Source organism: Rattus norvegicus, chromosome 7 (assembly GCF_021556685.1).
Source record: "Rattus norvegicus strain SHRSP/BbbUtx chromosome 7, alternate assembly SHRSP_T2T, whole genome shotgun sequence".
NCBI classification, from domain to species: domain Eukaryota; kingdom Metazoa; phylum Chordata; class Mammalia; order Rodentia; family Muridae; genus Rattus; species Rattus norvegicus.
Window position 1 is genome coordinate 118823499 of NC_141540.1, and position 19844 is coordinate 118843342.

At 49.0% G+C, this 19844-nt stretch overlaps 1 protein-coding gene and 1 long non-coding RNA gene across 6 annotated transcripts; one reads left to right on the plus strand and one right to left on the minus strand.

Moving 5' to 3' along the window:
- Positions 1 to 70: 70 nt before the first annotated feature.
- On the minus strand, positions 71 to 10797 carry Apol11a (apolipoprotein L11a). Of its 2 annotated transcripts, XM_087559547.1 has the most exons (5): positions 10711 to 10797; positions 10431 to 10538; positions 8037 to 8104; positions 4452 to 4578; positions 71 to 1469 (listed from the first exon to the last, which is right to left on the minus strand). In XM_087559547.1, the coding sequence occupies exons 3-5, from the start codon at positions 8071 to 8073 to the stop codon at positions 605 to 607; spliced, it is 1029 nt and encodes a 342-aa protein (XP_087415673.1). In that variant the 5' UTR covers positions 8074 to 8104; positions 10431 to 10538; positions 10711 to 10797; the 3' UTR covers positions 71 to 604. The 2 variants fall into 2 exon arrangements, with proteins under 2 accessions (XP_087415673.1, XP_087415671.1); XM_087559545.1 differs by lacking the exon at positions 10431 to 10538.
- Positions 10798 to 14118: 3321 nt separating this feature from the next.
- On the plus strand, positions 14119 to 19443 carry LOC102552424 (uncharacterized). 4 transcript variants are annotated; one of them, XR_015624861.1, is made up of 5 exons: positions 14119 to 14419; positions 15680 to 15738; positions 18571 to 18613; positions 18682 to 18837; positions 19292 to 19443. It is a non-coding gene; the product is annotated as an uncharacterized LOC102552424 (long non-coding RNA). The 4 variants fall into 4 exon arrangements; XR_015624862.1 differs by lacking the exons at positions 14119 to 14419; positions 15680 to 15738 and adding an exon at positions 15811 to 15861; XR_015624864.1 differs by lacking the exons at positions 14119 to 14419; positions 15680 to 15738 and adding an exon at positions 17463 to 17507.
- The last annotated feature ends 401 nt before the right edge of the window (positions 19444 to 19844 follow it).

The following is a 19844-nucleotide window of genomic DNA, read 5'->3' on the forward strand; positions in this document are numbered from 1 at the left end:
CACCTCAGAGTTCCGGAATCTGCCAATACCTGTGGGCCCGAGGTTGCAAGTGACTGCTTTTACGCCATATTCCAGACCAGCCAGTTGACATTTATTGAACACAAGGCTATAGAAGGCAAGAAGACAAGAGCCCATTGATCTGAGACACCACCGTGTCCAGTGAGCCTCCACAGATTGAGAAGGAGCTGAGAGCCACATGCCCAACCTCCTGTCACAAAAGTGTTGGCTTCATCTCCATTCCTACCACTGTGTAAAGCCTTATGTAAATCTGCCTTGACTCTCACTCTGGCTCTCCCCCATTTTCTGCTCCCCAGGCTTCCTGACTTCTCATTACTTGTACCGTACAGCCCTCCCTGACCATACCCACCATGTTACAATCCCATTACCCACACTCTAGGCCACTCTGGTCACCCTTTTAGACTCCAGTTTCCCCTTCTCCTGGCATCTCTGGCCACCTGCATTGACCTAGCTCTGTTCACCCAGAGAAATTCAAAGGCCTCCATAATCTGTTCCATCACCTCAACATTGGCTGTTCCCCTTGTTACAGCATACCTCCACTGTCCCCACCCCTGTCCCCTGAACACTTAGCTGCTTGGAGGAGGGGTCACTGAGGCAGGTCTGACTGCAGTGCCTTGTATATCTGCTCAAATATTTTCACCTTGTCATCCAGCTTGTGACACAGTTCCCGCAGTGCCCCAGCTGACTCTGTTTTTGCCCCATCATACAGATCCATGGAATCTGCCACAAGGTGATACACATCCCATGCAAGGAAAAAGCTTGTAACCCCTGCTGCTCCAAACCTGGCTCCTCTGGTCGTTGAGAGAGGAGAGCCCGTGAAGGCAGCCCCCATCTCTCTAGCACTTTGGACAGAGCCTCTTCCAGTGGAGGTGAGGCTCCTGGCAGCTGCTGCACCCTGAGAGATGGACCTGGCTCTCCTGATGGCTCGGATCTGATCCCTGAGGGTTTTGAAGGCCTCGACTAACTCCTTGCCTGTATTATAAAGCTTGATTGTGATCTTAGGTGTGATCTTTAGAATCTCCCCAAGTACATCCATGCTGGCTCCAACCAGGCGACTGGCTTCAGATTCATCTGACAGTTTGATTGATTCTTCTACAATGTTAGTCACAAGACCATTCACAGATGCTGTCACTCCCAACCCCACGGCGGTTGCTGAGAGTATCAGACTGGCCCCTCCTGTAAAGGGTAACAGAACCAAACCAAGGATTCCAGAGACAGTGCTAACAGAGCTAGACACCACATTGGAGATGGTACAGTCATGGTGAACCTGGTCAAGATGGTCAGCCAGGTCTCGGAGCTTCTTGATATGGTCCTCAAGTTTCTTTTTCAGCTGAGGAAACACTCGTAGAAACCTCTCTTTCTCCTGTTCCCTTTGAGGGCCGTCATTTTCATCTGTGGGATGCTGTTGTAAATGCTCTTTCAGAGCATCATACAGCGCAGCTTCCTCCTCACTGTGACAGAAGTAAAATGCAAGAGGGAAACAGCAAGTTTTTTTAAGATCAAAACTTATTCAGTCTTTAACTTTATACGAAAAACCCAACCAGAAATAATTTTACAGAGATACAACATTTTCCATTCTACTATGAACATTTGAAACATTTTGGATGCCCACAGTCCATAGGGGTTAGTGTGTAAGGCAGAGTCAACACAGCAGTGAAAGGCACTTTATAAAATGTCATATAAGAGCAGTGTCATCACTACCTGTGGGGACCCTGTGATGTCATCACTACCTGTGGGGACCCTGTGATGTCATCACTACCTGTGGGAACTCTGTGATGTCATCAGTATCCTATCTTGGGGAAGCCTTTGATGAGCGCAGGGATGTGGGATCAGAGTAAATGCTCTTTACTTCTGAGAATTGTGTTGTGAGGGATGCAACTTTCCCAGAGGCTCTCCTGTCCCTTTGGATGCTGGGAAGGTATCTGCATTCCCTGCAGCTTCCAGTCTGCAAGAATGCCTGAGCTTGCCTGGGAGCTCTGCAGTGGGATACACAGACTGAGATGCTAAGAGTGGATTCCTGTGTCTGGAAGGCTCCCAGACCTAAGCAGATGATCGCTGCACATCAGGCCTCATACGACAGCACACGGTGACAGGACACTTGCTTTAAAGCTTTGCACAGACCTCCTGCATCTGCTGCACACAGCGTCATCATTGAGGTATTTCAAGTGGGGAAAATGAAGGCTCTGAGATACACAGTTCCCAGGAGTTATCTATAAAAAAGCTCAACCTTAAAGATGTCAGTGTGATGAGGAATTTGCTGCCATTTGTGACCTCCAGAGGAACTGGAAGCCTAAGGCATTGACCTTAGGAAGATTCCCATAAGGCCATGTCCCTGGAATTGATCTGTTGTTGGTGTCCCTGTAAGGGATGTGCAGTCTTCTGCCCTTGTTACCAGGTGGCCCTAAGTCCCCAAACCCTTGTGTGTGCAGAGTGGTTCCTTCTTTCTCTCCACTGGGGCAACAGTCTTGAACAGCGTCCTCCTGGTCCTTGGAAGTTGTATCAGGATGAATGTCTGTCCTAGGTGGGTTTTCTGGTGTGCAAGGGTCATGTGACTCCTCACGCACTCCATGCAGGGCACCTCATTCCAAGGGCAAGAAATCTGAAGCCTGAAGCTCTCTCAGATCTGACTGGGGCCTGTCTTCAGTGGTTTCTTTTAACCCCCTGTGCTATGTGCTATCAATCATCTGTGTGAACTCTGAGCTGTTTTTACATTTTCCCAATACTGTCCTGATTTAGGGGAGTCTTCCATTAATAGCTGGTGCCAAAATGAGAAAGCAGGCTCACTGAGACCCTTTCCTCAGACTTTGTCATCTAGCTCTTCCTGAGAATTGAATAATAAAACCTTAACCAATCCCTTTAGGGCCATGAGACCGTCCGGATTATTTTCCCTGCTGCCTACTCCCTGTAGACACACAAAGTTGTCCCCTTCCAGGCTAAAGCTTCCAGAGCAGTGGCTGGGTGTGGTGACTGGGACAGAACAGCTGCGACCAGTCATGGCTCCACACTGACTGCCACTCTTCACTAATTCCTGACTCTCAACATGGCAGATTTCTGTAGACAGAGATCACCAGGCTAACAGACACCATAGCTGATGACAGCGTCTCTGTGGAACACCACAGGGCCATGTGCAAAGACACAAGGGGCCTGGAGATCAGCTGTAGTAACCGGAAGGAGAGAAATTCCCTGAATTGGTTCAAGACAAAGGGCAAGGATTTTCTCTGGTGTGTTGACATGGGCTCCTCTCAGATTCTCGACTTACACGAATCGTCCTCCAAACACACTGACTTTGGGAGCTGTCTATAGCCACGTGTTCTTCCGAATATTCAGGGAGCTCTTTGTAGACCAGAAGAAATTTCAAATAACCTCTGAGAACTCTGCAGTCTTTAAAGACAGTGTATGGAGAGCACACCCATAAATGGCCCTGCACACACATGAGACATGACATCAGAGCAGGGGAAATATCCCTTCTCCCACTTTTATGTCTTTCATTGGGCCCCTGACCATTCCCCTTTGTACCTTCAACTCTCCCTCTCCTTCCAGCCCTGATGTTCTCATGTATAAGCACACCCTATCTGTCTTCAGACACCAGAACAGGGCATCAGATCTCATTACACATGGTTGTGAGCCACCACAGAGTTGCTGGGATTTGAACTCAGGACCTCTGGAAAAGCAGTAGCACTCTTAACCACCCAGCCCTGCTCTTCTGGCCTGCTACCTACACCTCCATTCCAGAGTCACACACAGTCTCTCCTGACCCCTGGTTGTGACGGAACAGCATGGGGCTCTGGATCTAAGCAGCGACAGTCAGGGTCCACCCCAGCTCTGCCGTGGCACCATGGGCTCTCTAACTCCCCAACCCACAGAAGGATCCTGCTGTTGGTACAGCTCCTCAGATAGGAGGAAAGTGACTGAGACAGAACATGGAAGACAGCCTGTTCAGTGTACGTTTTTCTCACTTGTCTCAAAATAAATCCTTGATTCCTCAGTCCTACAGGAGACCCTTGTTTGTTCTCACTTCCAAAAGTAGCTTTCCAAGCTGACTTTCAGGAGCACCCACTGTGTGCTGGCCCCATGCTGAGAAAGAACCCCACTGTGTTCCTGCCCCATGCTGAAAACCCCACATGGATGGTCCTATTTTCTCACACTACAGTTTCATGTGGTGGAAATCAGGAAGCAGTAACTAGCTTGTCAAGGTCACAGAACTAGTGGATGGCAGAAATCACCCTGGCACCTTGAGCAACATCTTCAAACAACCTGAAGTGACTTCCACCAGGAATAGCGTATTGTAAACTCTCCTCTTGGATAGTTGAGAAGGAGGCTCCATGACACCAACCCCTAGGACTGCCTGGAGTGGATATGCCTGACCAAGGAATAACCCTCATTCTCCTGGTGTGGGGTGGAGGGTGTGGCACTGTGTGCACCCTACAGGTCACCTTGACAACTCTGCTGCTTCCACAAATCCCTTCCAGACTCCATCTTCAGTTATCAGGCTCTTCAGGTCTCTTTTGCAGAGTACTTCTGTGAGAAAATCAGTGAGTTCTTCAACACTGCGGCGTGCCACTATTTATGAGGAAAAGAATGAGGTCAGATGATGGCATGGGGTCCTATGAACTACTATTGTCTTCTACCTCTCCACTCTCCTTCATCAGACCTGCTGATCTGGAAGCAGACAGGTTAGAGCCTTTCCTGCACCCATTTCCCTGCCCACTGAGTCCTCTGGAGCACACCCAGCTGCCCAGAGCTGTGTGATATTCCCCCTCCCCTAGCTACATGGTCCCACCATTTCTCTGTCCGCCTCCCCCTGCCTCCCAATCCCAACTGCTGGGAGACTTGCACTGCCCTCCTGACTTCCATTGCCCAACCCAAGGCTACCTACCCAGCAGGGTCCTGCTGCACCAGGAACATTGAGGTTACATCCCCTTTCCTATAAATGTTACATCAGGAAAACTCAGGGGCAACAGTTGGGTTAAGGCCAGAGTAAGGGCACAAGCAACAAAAGGTAGGGCAGTGTGACATCTTCAGAGCCCCGCTGTCCTACTACAGCAAGCTCTGGATATCCTAACACGACTTAAGCAGAAAGTAAACAAATCTCAAATCCAATTTTATAAAGATGATGGAGACCTTTACCAAGGAAATGATGAATTCCTTAAGGAAATATATGAAAATACAATCAAACAGGGAGAGGTCGTTAAAGAGGATACAAACAAGCCTCTTAAACAAATACAGGAAAAGCACAATTAAAAAGGTAGAGGAAATAAGTAAAACTGTTCGAGACCCGAGAATCGAAACAGAAGCAATGTAGAAAACATGAACTGAAGGGATCCTAAACACAGAAAGTCTAAGGAAGAGAACAGGAACTACAGACACGAAGATCACCATCCGAACCCAAGAGCCAGGAGAGAGAATCTCAGGCAGAGAAGGTATGACAGAAGAAATGAATACACCAGTCAAAATGAATAAATCTAAAATTTCCTCACACAAAACATCCAGGAAATCCAGGGTTTCAGGAGACTCAGCCCCCAAATGCATGTGTATGTAAAGGGTCTTAGGCTCAGAAAGCATTTGGGAAGGAGGAACTTTACAGCACTAGTGAAGACCTAATAATGACATAAGTGTAAGGAACTGCTCAGTGGGACTGGGGCCCTGATGGCACTGAGATCCCAGATGTCTGTCTTCTGTCACCTGCCTGTCATTTCCTTGTCTGTCACATGTACACACCTGTCTCTATGTCCCACCTCCCCTTTTACAGTGACCCTGCTCCTCACACGCAGAGGAAACGCCGTGTGCAGAGGACTGACCCTGCTGCACTCTGGCAAGAGGTGCTTACTGGGACCAACTTTCCATAAGGTCATCTTGGACATCGGCTTCCGTTGCTGAGAAATAACAGGCCACTTGTCAGTGTCTCTGTTTTTGAACCACATGAGCCTCTTACACATCAACACTGGGCTGACAGAGCCTTCAAATGTGACTTTCAAGCTGCCATAGGCTCTCCATGGCCTCGTGTGTCAGTGGTAGAATTTTTAATAAACTAAGGATGAATATCAGTTTATATTGAGCATGGGAAGAACTCAGAGCTCCCTGAAACCAGTGAAAAAACATCCACGTCCCCTTGGACTATTGCAGATTTCGCAACTCTAAAGCCATTGATGAAAAGACAGCACTGCTAGGTTTGGTTGCAGCTTGGGGTGAGCCCTTGTCACACTCAGCCATGTCAACTGCAGGTTTGCACATTGTAGCAATCCCTTCCCAGGGCAAGCGTGGGATTTTTCTCCCTTCACTGCTAACCTGGAGCTTAGCTGGCCTTGCCCAGACTGTAGCCCCTCACTTTCACCACAGAGCAGGAGCCTCCCCTTACTTAACCTCCTCAACAGTGACAGCTACTTAGACATTGAGATTCCCGGCGCCCCTTTTTTGTCCAAATGCAAGTCGTAAAGCAGTCGGCATTTTTTTCCAGTTCCATTTGCACTTTCTGTTGTGGACACAAACCACTGAGTCGCTGGTAATATGTATCTACAGTCAACGTTGCGCTGTATTGACCTCTTCCCCACCTAAGAAATTAATCCATTGCCTTTAAGGTAGCCTTATGTGATGTCTTAGAATATGGGCAGAAAATAGCTTGGTTCCTGGTCAACCTATCATGGGACTGACCTCTAGTCCAGTTGCCAATGAAGTCCTTGCACCCCTGTGAGATCACATGACCAGTGTCCACCCTTCTGCATTGCACAGCAGGACTGTCTGCCAGGGGCTACATAGACCCTTTGGGCTCTGCTGACAATATTCACCTGCACTTCTAGTCCAAAGTTCCAAAGTCTTCCCCTTCTCTCTCTTTCTCTCTCTCTCTCTCTCTCTCTCTCTCTATATATATATATATATATATATATATGTATATATATACATATATGTATACATACATATACATATGTATATGCAGGTATTGTGGTTTGATAATGCATGGCCCAGCGAGTGGCAGTATGAGTGTGTGTGACCCTGTTGAATACACTTGGCCTTGGAGGAAATGTGTCATTGAAGGGGTGGGCTTTGAGACTTTCCTTCTAGCTGCCTGGAAGACAGTCTGCTTCTTGACTTCCTTTGGGTGAAGATGTAGAACTCTCAGCTCCTCCTGTACCATGGCTGTCTGGAAACTGCCATGCTCCCGCCTTGATGATAATGAACTGAACCTTGAACCAGTAAGCCAGCCCCAATTCAATGTCCTTATAAGAGTTGGCTTGGTCATGGTGTCTGTTCACATCATTGAAATCCTAAGATAACAGCAAATATCTATGATTTATTTGTTTTGTGTGTATGTGTGCTTGTGTGTATGTGTATTTGTGTGTATGTTTGTTTGTGTATGTGTGGTTTTTTTGTGTGTTTGTGTGTGTGTGTGTCTTTGTGTGTGTATCCAGATAGAGAGTGCAGAGAGTATGTCAGGTATTCACAGCGCTCCACAAGGATAGATGCCCAGAGTGTTAGTGAAGAGAGAGAAGCAGATACTGGAAACTGAGAGATCGCATCTCATCTGCAAGTAAGAAATGTGGAATGTACTGGAAGGGGGCAAGACTGTCAAGTCTTTATTTATTTAACTTTGTATATTTTATTTTATATTTTAATTTTTGAGACATGGTCTCATTAAGTAGCCCTGGCTGGCCTGGAACTCACTATGTAGACCAGGATGGCCTTGAACCTACCTCAGCCTCTCAAGTGCTACAATTAAGTATGCATACCCCGCACAGCAGGGCCATCTACTCTAAAGTCCCACCCCCAGGAGCAGAAGTCCTCCAGTGAGGTTCTGTGTCCTGTGAGTTCCATGATCTCCCCCAAATGCATCACCCTCTGGAGCCCAAGTGTTCAAGTGCGTGGCCCCTGTAGGTATCGCACACTCAAGATACACACACGGGCCACACAAAGGTGGGTCACTGAGATCAAAAGGACCTGGTTAGGATGAAGAAAATTTGCAGCATCTGCTCTCCCATTGCAACCCTTGTGAGATGGAAACACAGAGAGAGGAAGAAAGTGACTACCTTTGCTGACTGCTGCTCGGTCCAGAGCACGAGCCATTGGACTTCTTACTGTCCTGCAGGTGTCTGGGCTGGAGGGAGGAAAACACAACAAATAAACAAAAGCCAGCATGCGTTGCAATGGAGACCACTGCAGAGATGTGGGGTGTAAAGTAAAGGGCACAGTCAGATGCTCCTCCAGGCGGCCCTGCACTTCTACTTAGAGATGACAGCCATCTGGGTCACCCTCTCCCCTCATCCTGGCCAAGTCAGAGCCCTCCTGCCCTGCTAGTATCCGTGGGGGATGTCCCCTTCTAGGGACATAAACATGAAGAGAAGACCTAAATATAATCTTCGTACAGGAGAGATGGCAGGAGGTGCCCTGCCAGTCATTAGGTGGGAATGCGCTCAATGGATGCCACAGCAAATATTTCCTGTGTGTCTGTTGCACACAGAGCTTCTCAGACACACCTCGTTGGGGGTCATTCCTGAGATGAGGACTCCCGAGAGCCTTACCGTAGTGCGGAGGAATGACTGCAAAGGACTGCAGATTTGACAGCAGTGCTACGCCAGGCACTTGACCCCAAAATGTCATGAATGTCACCCCAACTTTTAGACATGAATTTCCACTCTCTTGAACATACAACAGCATCTTCTCCTCTCCCCATGTGACTGTGGGGGTCACTGTGCCTGGGGCTCTCGCCCACATCAGGGCCTGTGTCCTGTGTCGAGTTTAACCCATGAGTGACACGTTGCTCTCCCAGAGCCCACACACTCTCCTCGTTTCTTCAGGATCCTGCATCCCATCAGGGCTGGTGTCCTGTTAGATCCTGTCCCACATCTGCTCAGGAACCACCCAGTCCTCTGCCCTCTTTCTAAGTGTTTAGCCTTAGGCAGTTTCTAATGTTCCTGTGAACAGCAATTTAAAAAAAAAATTTTCCTTAAAAAAAAATCCTTCCTGGGGGTTATTTGCTCTAAGATAGTCCAAGAAGTAAAATGACAGGATCACCATTGAAGTTTTCATGTACTGAGGCTCACTACTGATGAAATCAATTGTGTGAGCCTAGGCTCCCACGGGCAGGGCACTCAGGAGTGACAGGCGTTCTCCCTAGGTTTACAGTGACAGCAGCCTTCACCACACAGCACATCTGACCTGCATGTTGGGGAATCTCAGCACTGGAGACAAGGAGACTGGAGGCTGAGGCTTCACAGGCAGACCCTCGTTCTAACTGAAACCAGACGTCACTGTGCTGTGTGGCTAGGGCTGCAGTTTCGTGGTGGAAAGGCCCTTAGTGTACAAAGTCCGGCACAATCTCTACTGATGCATTCATTCGTGAGCAGAGGTTCACTGTAAAAGGGGCTGCTTGCTCCTCTTCACTTTTGCTTTCCTGCCCTTGTTTCAGCTCCTTACCCTCTCTCCCTATTCCCCTCACCCCACCCCCTCTCTCTACATGCTCATGGCTGCCCTCTACGCCTTTATACTCCTCTCTGTCTCTCTCTGTCCTCTGTGTCTCTGTTCCTCTCTCTCTCTCAATATCTCTCTCTCTCTCTCTCTCTCTCTCTCTCTCTCTCTCTCTCTCTCTCTCTCTCTCTCTCCCCCTCTCCCATTTCCTCTCCCTCTCCCCCCACCTCTCTGTGTGTGTGTGGGGGGTGTGTGTATGCACAAGTGTGCGTCTTTCTCTCAACTCTCCTCCCTATGCCTTGATTAAACTCTATCCTGTACTATAGTCTTGTGGCTGGTCCCTCAGGGGAGGATGCCACAGCGTGGGCCTGCTGAGGTCTCCCCTTCCCCCACACCTGACTGCACATGCAGCAAGCATACCCTTCTTCTCCTTCTTTTTATACACACAACACTGGTCCTTCACTCTCCGTCCATACTTGTGGCATCTGAAGGACTTAGGGGTGGCTCTATCACTACACAGGCTTCCAGAACACCACAGGCAGAGGAGAGCAGCCTGTTGGGGCTCTCAGCAGGGTAGGAACTCTACATCCATCCTTCAAGAGGGCAAAACAGAGGCCCAGAGCCCATTCTCAGTCCGTTACCTGCTTCCCTTCTGCACCTGCACTCACGAGACCATCCTGGCTTCATCCTCTGTCTTCCTCAGGCTAGGCAGAGGCTGGGTGAGAGAACCCAGGAGTGTGGCCTCTCATCTACCCGTTCTGCCTCCTTGAGGCCCCTCAGAATAGTCACCGACTGTGATGCCTTAGTGTTTCCTCAGGGGTTAACACAGCATAGGCAGGCAGAGCTGTGCCTAACCAATTAGTTTTTCTGTACATCTTCATCAAAACCTCCTTCCCTTTGGTTCAGTAAGAGCACCCCAAGGCCAGTGTGCTTGGTGGCTCTGTGTTCACCCCTCCTCCACTTCTTTTTCTGTTTTTGTGAGATCCAAAATGACCGAGCACAGGCAAGAAAGTTACCTTCCTGCTAGCGACTTCTAATCATGTCTTAGGCCTCCTTCCAAGGAGGATCAGGCCCCAGGCAGTGTGATGATCCCATCTGAGGGCTTCCAAGGCCTCTTGTATGCACTGTGTAGAGGAGGAGAGAGGAGCAGGCCGAGCTCACTTGACTGAAAGTCCAGCCCCACAGCTCCTGAGGCTGTGACCATTCTTCCCTGAGCTCCTCCATCCATGGGCCCTAACCCTTCTCCAGAGCCATTGAGAGGATGAACACATGGGGAGTGCGTGCTCCCCAACTCACCAAGGAATCTTCCTGTAGGCAAGTTTGGATGTGTCCCTGCTGTCCTTCGCTGTATGGATCCAGTCACCAGCTGCCTGTCTGAGAGACAACCAGGCACAAGCTCTGGGCATTATATAGCCAGTGCATGAAAGTGAAAGAAAAAGTTCTGGTATGTGGCTCCTCAAGACACACCCAGCCCGGTGCCTTCCTGGGCCTCCCTGCTCCTCGGCCATGGACAGCAGCGTCTCTGGATAGAAACAGAGCCAAGAATGATGGTCAGTGATGAAGCTTGAGCCATGCTTCAGTCTCCAAGTAAAAGGAACACATTTATTACTGAGATGGCCACAGATGCTTGGTCTCAAAAAGGGGGAACCTTGCTTTGTGTGGACTTGTGAATAGGAAATAAACTTGGGACTTCCTACATTCTTGGGCCAGTCCCAATCTTTTATTCTCCCTCTCTTCCCCTCTCTCTGTCTCTGTTTCTGTCTGTCTCTCTGTGTCTTTGTCTCTCTCTGTCACTATCTATCTATCTATCTATCTATCTATCTATCCATCTATCTATCTATCCATCTATCTATCTATCTATCTATCTCCCTGAAATGTTTGGATCAGATATGAGCTCTCAATTACGTCTCCTGCACCACGCCTGCCTGCTGCCATGCTCCCTGCCAGGATGGTCATGGACAAACCTTCTGGAGGTGTCAGCGAACCCCAATTAAATGCTTTTATAAGTTGCCTTGTTCATGGTGTCTCCTTACAGCAAGAGAACTGTCACTAAGACACCTTGCAAAACTCCTAAAATATTCTGTAGGAAATGACCCCCCCCCCTGTTCCTGTCTGATACCGTGCATGGACTATTGCATACATAAGGAGCAAAGGCCTTTCTTAGGGACACACAGACTTCAGACAGGGACAACAGACAGAGGCACTAGGAAGATACAGAGAGAAAGGCAGATAGTTTAAATGGGGTTTCCTCTTGGTTTAGTTGAGTCTGAAGGCAAGATTTGGTTGGTTTGTTTGCTTGGTTGGTTGGTTGGTTGGTTGGTTGTTTTCAGACACAGGGCTTCTGTGTGTAACTAGCCCTGGCTATCTTGGACTTGTTTTGTAGATCAGGTTTGCCTTAAACACACAAAGATTCCCCTGCCCCTGCCTCTCGACTGCTTGGATTAAAGGCATGAGTCACCAGGACCAGCTTGAGGACAAGACTCTCAAATGTGGTGCTACCACGGGGCTTCATACTGAGACCATGTCTTAAGGCAGTGTGTGGGTGGTGGGCCTGGCAAAACAGATAAACGTGCCATGGTTTCCCTCCATGCTGGTGATTTCTTGGCTGGATTTTTGGTTCTGTAAATTCTGTGGCTTTGCCAATTGATCAGCTAAGGTCAAAATATGCTGCTTACTTGGGACAAATGGAACCTGGGTGAATGAGTGAACTGATAGGTTAATAAAAGACTGGGGTTTGGCATCAGAGAACTGAGCTGTCTGGTGATCTTCAGAATGCTGTCAGCTCGTAACCGCATGGCTTGTCTTCAAGACAGTGTTCTCTCAGAACCTCTCTCCAAGCCCAATCTGGTCCTTGGCACCCAACAGTCTACTAAGTCTTATCTAGAGATAATATTAATCAGAATAAAGGTCCTCTGATCAGGGTTAAGTACATCCTTACTGTGTCTCTCTGAGGTGCCAATCAGGAGGAATTGGAGGGGAAAGGTGCCCCACGAGCTCAGGTGCCCCAACTCCTGTGGAAGCCCCAGCTCCCAATATTAGGAAGCCACTGCATTGTCCACAGACTACAGAAGAACTGTCATGTTACACGCAATCACTTCACCATGATGGTCTGCACAGGGATTCCAAACACCCTTGGGGTAGGCAGGCCTCTACTTCAGATGCCAGGTGAAACTATTCCCCAAACTTGGCACATCCTGTCCTCTGCTTGTCACCTGCCACTGCTCATGCCCCATGTCTTGGGTCTGGCTCTCCCTGAAGTGGCCATAGGACTCCAACCCTCCTCCCAAGAGCTTCTGGCCTCAGAAACCCATACCCACGATCCCAGGCTCACAGACTGATGAAGCGAATTGGTGTAGTGACAGGGAAGACTCTTGCCCGGACTCAGCTCAAACTGGTCAGTGATGGACTCAGTACTCGTGGCTTTAGGCCTCATTGACAAACATGTCCTAGTTATAGGAAGGCTAGACCCTGGCGAGCCGCCAACACACAAACTGTAAGAGAGGAAGGGGAATATTTCCAGGAATCACAGTGGATTGCAGAGGCCTAGGGAATGAGGGAATGCAACTGCCTAGCATGCATGAAGTCTGGGGTTCAGTCCCCAGCGCTGCATAAACTGGGTGTGGTTGTGCTTACTGTGACTCTTCACTCAGGAAGTGGAGTCAAGAAGGTCAAGTCGAGGTCATCCTTGGCTACTAATCAAGTTGGAGGCCAGCCTGGGCTATCTAAGTCTGAGACCTTGTCTCAACAGAGAGAGAGAGAGAGAGAGAGAGAGAGAGAGAGGAAGGAATATATTCATGACAGATAGATGATGGATAATAGATAATCACAGATAGATAGATTATAGATAAAGTAGGTAAATGGATACATACCTGTGTTTAAGAGCAGCACTCCATGCTTTGCAGACGACCAAAGTTCAGTTCCCAGTACCCATGTCAGGTGACTCAGCCTCCTTTAATTCCAACGGCAGGACATACAATGGCCTCTTCTGGCTACCAGACACAGAGTTGGTACACACACACACACACACACACACACACACACACACACACACACACACAACTATTTTTGTACTCTGAAGAATGAAGCACTCAAAAACAGGGAGCTGTAGTGTAGGCTAAACAACTTCAGTGAGCTAAGGAGCCCAGACAAGGAAACAGCACAGCCAAGCTTTGGACAGTAGGCGCAGCACTGCCATCTGTTGGTAGCGAGCAGCAATTTCACCATCTTCAGCTGGTGTGTGTTAGGCAGTGTGTGCATGCCTCTGTGTGCCTACCTAGTGAAAGTGTGTGCATGCCAGTGAGAGGTGAGAGGTCACAGTTAGGGGTCTGCCTCTATTGTCTGCTAGACAATAGAGTTTTGAGACAAGGTCTCTCACTGAACCCAGAGCTTGCCCTTGGGGCTGGACTAGCCAAGTGAGCTCCCAGGATCGGCTAACCTCTGTCCCCTAGTGCTGAGATCACGGACAGGACACAAACCCTTGTTGTTGATGCTGTTGCTGTTGTTGTTGTTGTTTACAGAGGTTTGTGGATCCAGATTCACTCTTGTGCATCCAGAGGATTCAAGACCAGCCTCAGCTACAAAGCAAGAGGGAGCCTATCCTGGGTTACCCAAGACGTTCTCAAAACAAACAAACAAATGAACAAACCCACAAGGGCGTAGCCGGATGGCTCTGTGGGTAGAGCTGCCTGAGTCAGATTCCCAGTTCACACACAAAGACCTGAGCTCAGGGCACCTGCCTGAAGCTTCGGCACGGTGGGGTCAGAAGCACACACACAGACACACACACATCCATACATATCTGTACAAAAATAATCTGTGGCCAGGTGCCGGTGGCGCTGTAAGAGTCCATGGTTTGCAAAGAATAATACCCCAGACTCAGAAGGCGACAGCAGAGAGTGTTTATTCTGTGAAGAAGCTGCATGCAGGGGTCTATGACTTGTCCGGATGGAAGACAGAAGTGTGGACTTTGCACGGACAGGCACTGATCAATTTAATGCCTGTTGGGGTAGGCCTGGGTGACTTTTGCCTTTCTTTCCCTTGATTGGTTGGTTCTACCTCCATGGGTATGGGTGCCTTAGTGAAGGGGTAAGGCTCTGGGATGCGGGAAGATTTATTGAATAACTCTTCTTGGCTCAGGCTAGGTGGTGAAGCGCCTTCTACAGCTCCTGGTTGGCTGCCCATAAGGTTTGCCCAGGCTAAGTGGTGGGGCAGCTTGCTGCTGACTGGCTGTCTGTGACGGGTAGTTTTTCCTGGAATTGACTGTTTTGGACTTTTCCAGTGCAGAGAAACAGAAAGTTAGGCCTAGTCTCCCAAATCGCCAGCTTTCAGCCTGTTATGGAGTCAGCCTGGCTCTGGCAAACTATGTCCTTTCAGTGCATGGGTCTAACTGAAGTACAGAGGAGGCAGAGGCAGGTCCATTTCTGTGAGTTCAAGGCCAGCCTGGGCTGCAAAGTGAGTTTCAAGACAGCCAGGACAACATTGAGAAATCCTATCTTGAAAAACATATATATATATATATATATATATATATATATATATATATATATATATATATATATATAGAGAGAGAGAGAGAGAGAGAGAGAGAGAGAGAGATAAAGACCAGAACCTTTAAAAGGAGTGTGGCCGCTGAGTCCGTTTTCTTCTACTAAGGAGGCTAAGAGGGACTTCTATCTCAATGAGCCATGTGTCTCCCCAGCCCTTTCAATATTCCTTGTCTGTGACAGTATCTCATGGCGTCTCATTAACCTTGACTTGCTGTTTCGATTACAACAAACATAAACCCCCGATCCTCCTGACTCTACCTCCCTAGACCTGGATTCCAAGTGAGTTGGAAGCTACTCTGGGCTTTTGAGATCAGACAGACCTGACACAACTAATTAGAAACTCAAGAGGCTGAGGATGGAGCTCTGTGGGGAGAGGCCTTGCCTGTGTCCACAGCCCTGCCTCGGATCCCCAGCACCACAGGGCAGCAGCAGGAGGGTCTGAAATTCAAGACCAACCTCAGCTACACAGCAACTTGAAGGCTAGCCTGAGCTCTATGAGGTCACTGGCTAGAGGTCCTGGGCATGGGAGGGGCAAAGGTCATGACTGTGTGTGTGACCACAGGAATATCACTGCCCTCCAGCCTCCAGTGTGGTCTGAGACCACAAGGCCACATTGCTCTTGCCTCAGATGTCCTTTTCTAAGCTTCAAGGTGCTGATCAGGAACCCAGAAACAAGCCAGGGGGGTTAAGACAAGGCCTCCCTCACATCTGTTTTCCAGGTGGAACCTGGAATTCTGGAGCTGCCCAATGAAACAGCCAGGACTGAACCTCCATTATAGTAAGCATCCAATCGAAAGAGAAATCTCAGTGCGGGAGGCAGGCCCTGCCTGGTTGCCATAGTAATCTCCAGGGAGTTGCTTGGCACTGAGAGCTTTCCTTGGGCCTGGGATGTAGGCTCCAGGTACCTACTGGGAATTTTGGAGGGTGGCAGGGAGTAGGCAGGGGAGCAACACTGGTGAATCACGGGGGCAGGCGGGGCTGGCTAAAAGTGGATTGAGCAGTGTTCCCAGGAGGAAAGGTTCCTGCAGAGCAGCTATTCTAAGAGGACCAGAGAGCCATTCCAAAGGCTATGGAGGCTGCTGGAGAGGCTGATCAGGGGTTGAGAGCATTGGCTGCTTTCCCAGAGGTTCTAATTCCAAGGTCCCCACAGCAGCTCACACCCATCTGTCCCCCAGTAGGTGCACAGACATACACGCCGGTGAACACCCATCGCATACAATTAGACTTAAGGTTTTTTAAAGGTTAGGCGAAATGTCTTAGTCAGACATGAGCAGTTGCTTTATCCAGAGACGTAAAAGAGGGTACAGACAGACACAGGGAGGACATAGCGTTTATAGGGTGTCAAAGAAAGGGTTCAAGGAGTCAAGTGATTAGCAGGGGGAGAGGTGTATAGGTGAACAGCGAAGGAGTCACAGGAAGAAGAGGTCAGAGACCTTGGAAGCCATGGGGCTGAGAGTTTTAGAAGGGAATGAAGAATTTCTAACGAAGGTTTTACAAAAAGTGATCCTGGTCTTATTTGCTCTTGTTTTCTGTGTCATGCACGCATGATTGCCTGCTTGTGCATGTGAGCATGTGTGTGTGTGTGTGTGTGTGTGTGTGTGTGTGTGTGTGTGTCTGTGTGAGTGTGCTTGTATGTGCTCCTATGAAGAAGGACCGGACCTGGACCTTACTGTTCCTAGGCTGGCTGTGCACCCAGTCCCTGGGAACCAGCCTGTCTCCAGCCTCACAGTGCCGAGGTTGCAGGCATGTGCCGACATACCCAGAGTTGTCTTGAGTACTGGAATCTGAGCTCAAGTCCTCACACTTATGCAGTAAACACTTTATCCTGAGCCATCCTCTGTACCCTCAGGGGTTGTTTGGTTGGTTTGGTTTGGGAGTTTGTTGTTTGCTTGTTTGTTTTTAAGGAAGTTTTTGGGTACTTCAAGCTGGCTTCCTACTAGCTACACAGCTGAGACCACTGTTGACTCCTCCTGCCTGAACTTCACCACCACGGCCAGCTTTATTCATTGTGTTTCCTTGGTTTGGTGTTTTTGAGACATGGCCTCATTACAGTTCTCAGGATTTCTTGGAACTCACAATCCTCCTGCCTCTGCCTTCAGAGTGCTGGATACCAATATGCCAGTAAGGCTCCCTCCCTCCCTCCTCTCACTCCTTCCCTCTCCTTCCTTCCCTCTCTCCCTCCCTCCTTCCCTCCCTCCCTCCTTCCCTCCCTCCTGCCTTCACACTCTCCCTCTCTCCTTCCCTTTCTGAGACACATTCTCACTGTGTAACCCTGGCTGGATCTTGCTGTTGACCAGGCTGGGCTGGAACTCTGAGAGTTCTACCCCTTTCTGCCTCCTGAGTGCTAGGATTAAAGGCATCACCACGCCCAAAGAGAGTCTTATTTTCAGACTGTTTTATGGGGGGTGAAAAGGAAGCATTTGCAGGTCAGGGGCACTGTTTGGGGAACAAGATGTTGAAAGAGGCCATTGGATGTTTTAGAGAGAAACTTCACCAGAGGCAGGGACTTTCGAGGCAGTAGACAAGAACAACCCTTCCCTGAAGCAAGTATGGAGGGGACAGACAGAGAGAGGGAGTCTGGGGACACTGGAGAAGGGAGGTGATAGAGTGTGGGGGTGGGAAGGGCTGGTGGACAGGGAACGAGAGTGAATGACAACCTTTAGAGGGGACATCTTGGTGGTGGTGCCTGTGAGGACGTTAAAGTCACTCGGTGCTGATGTTAGATGGGCCACGTAGAAGTGTGTGAGTGTGAAAAAGGAGAAGCACCCAGAGCTGCAGTGATGCGATGGCTCACTGCTCAAGAGCCCTGGCTGCTCTTCCAGGGAACCCAGTTCAGTACCCACCTCAGGCAGTGCACGACCACCAGCTCCAGGCCATCCAGGGTCCCTTCTGACTTTCCTGGGCACCTGCACACACACAGACACACAGACACAGACACACACACACACACACACACACACACACACACACACACACACACACACGATAATAAGGTTTATCTTTTACCGGTTGGTTTATTTTATTTCATTTCATTTTTTATGTCTGAGTGTTTTGCCTGCACGTATGTCTGTGAACCATGTGCGTGGGGGCCAGAAGAGGGTGTCAGATGCCCTTGGCCTGGATGATTGTGAGATTCCGTGTGAGTGCTGGGAATCAAACCAGGATCTTCTGCGAAAGCAGCCAGTGTGTTCTTGGCCACTCAGCTCTCTCTTTGAAAGGGCTAAAGTTAACCTGTGAGCCCCGCTTGCTCAGGGGCAGACAACTTCCTGGTTTGGTGGGGGAGGCTGTTCCTGTAAACTGGCAAGTCAGGTGATTTCTCTTCAGTAAACGAGGGTGGTTAACCCACCCGCACAGGATGTGCTTGGTCACACATAGGTGGGAGGAGCATAGGCAGGAAGTGCATCCGGATGTAAGCCTGCCTCCTATTGGATGAAGGAAGGAAACACTGTATCCTTGTGGGTTTTGCCTTTAAGAACGCCTGACCTAATTCAGAGCCATTCTCTGGGAAAACCCAGGTATAGACTCGGCCAGTGTCCATCCTCCTGGCCAGTATTTAATAAAGCTTGCTTTAATCGGATAATCATTTGGTCTTTCTCCTTGCAATTTTCAGGTCTAACAGGGTCCAGCTCCCAAAGCATTTGTAAAAGAAAGAGGTAAGTATGGATGAATTCAAAGTCCTAATCCCATGCTGAGACCTGAGTCCCTCACTGTCTGTCTCCAGGTGTCTGAACGAATGTCTGTCAGAAACGAGGAAGAGAATGAAGAGCAAACTGTGGCTGAAGTCATCCCACACATCCAGGAGCACCGCTATCTAACCATGCTGGCCCTCAGCTGTTTCGTCCCAGTGGGCTACATAGCCCTATTCTGCTTTCTAATGGTGACACTCTATACGATTCCTTTTCACCCACCCCCCTGCTCTCAGTCCTCCCACCCCACGTTTCCTGTAGAATCAGATCCACACCCCATGTTGGGTCCTTTCAGCTCCACGCTTCACCCTTTATCTCAGAATCCTTTTTTTTTTTAAAAGACATTTAAATTGTGTATATCATTTGTTTGTTTGTGCATGTGCACACACATGTCCAAAGGCACATGTGTGTGCATGTGCACACACACGTCCAAAGGCACATGTGCCTTCAGAGTCCAGAAAAAGGTGTCAGATTCCCCTGGAGCTGGAGTTATAGGAAGCTGTGAGTCCCTGACATAAGTACTGGGAACCGAACTCAGCACTCTTGTCCAAGCAGTGTGGGCGCTTAACTACCACATCATCTCTCCAGCCCCTATCTGAGAACCCACAAAAAAACTAATCTTTCTTCCTCTCCCCTAAAACTCAGACAAGAAGTTATATAGAACGGAAGGAGTACGAGAAGGCCAAAGCCACCTCCAGATACACCCTCTTTTTTGCCACAGTCTCCATTTTTGGAGGACTCGTCTTTCTTCTCTCATTATTCCGATTCTTATTAAAGTAACCTCTGTCCCTCCTCATTGACTGACCACCCGATACCTAGAACACAACTGGCCCTTCCTGCAACTTTGGATTCCCTGGACCCCTTCTCTTTAAAGTCTGGACTCCTGTGCTGATTGAATCAGTAACAAATTTTGTGACAATGATGGCATGCTGTTCCTAGAGCCTGTGTAGTGCTCTGTTGGGCACTTCAGATGTCAGAGTCGACAGCAGACACCAACTGAACGGCCTAAAACGAAAGTCAATTCTGAAGCTCCACCTACAAGACACAGGTCTTTGTGGAATCTGGTGGAATCCCACAATGGCATCCAGAATGCTCTAAATGGAGACCCAGAAAGAAGATGACCCAAGTCTGAGAAGTGAGACCTTTCCCCTGAACCAGATCATTGGCCGGGGGTCACTTTGGGGGAGGGGTGTTGGGT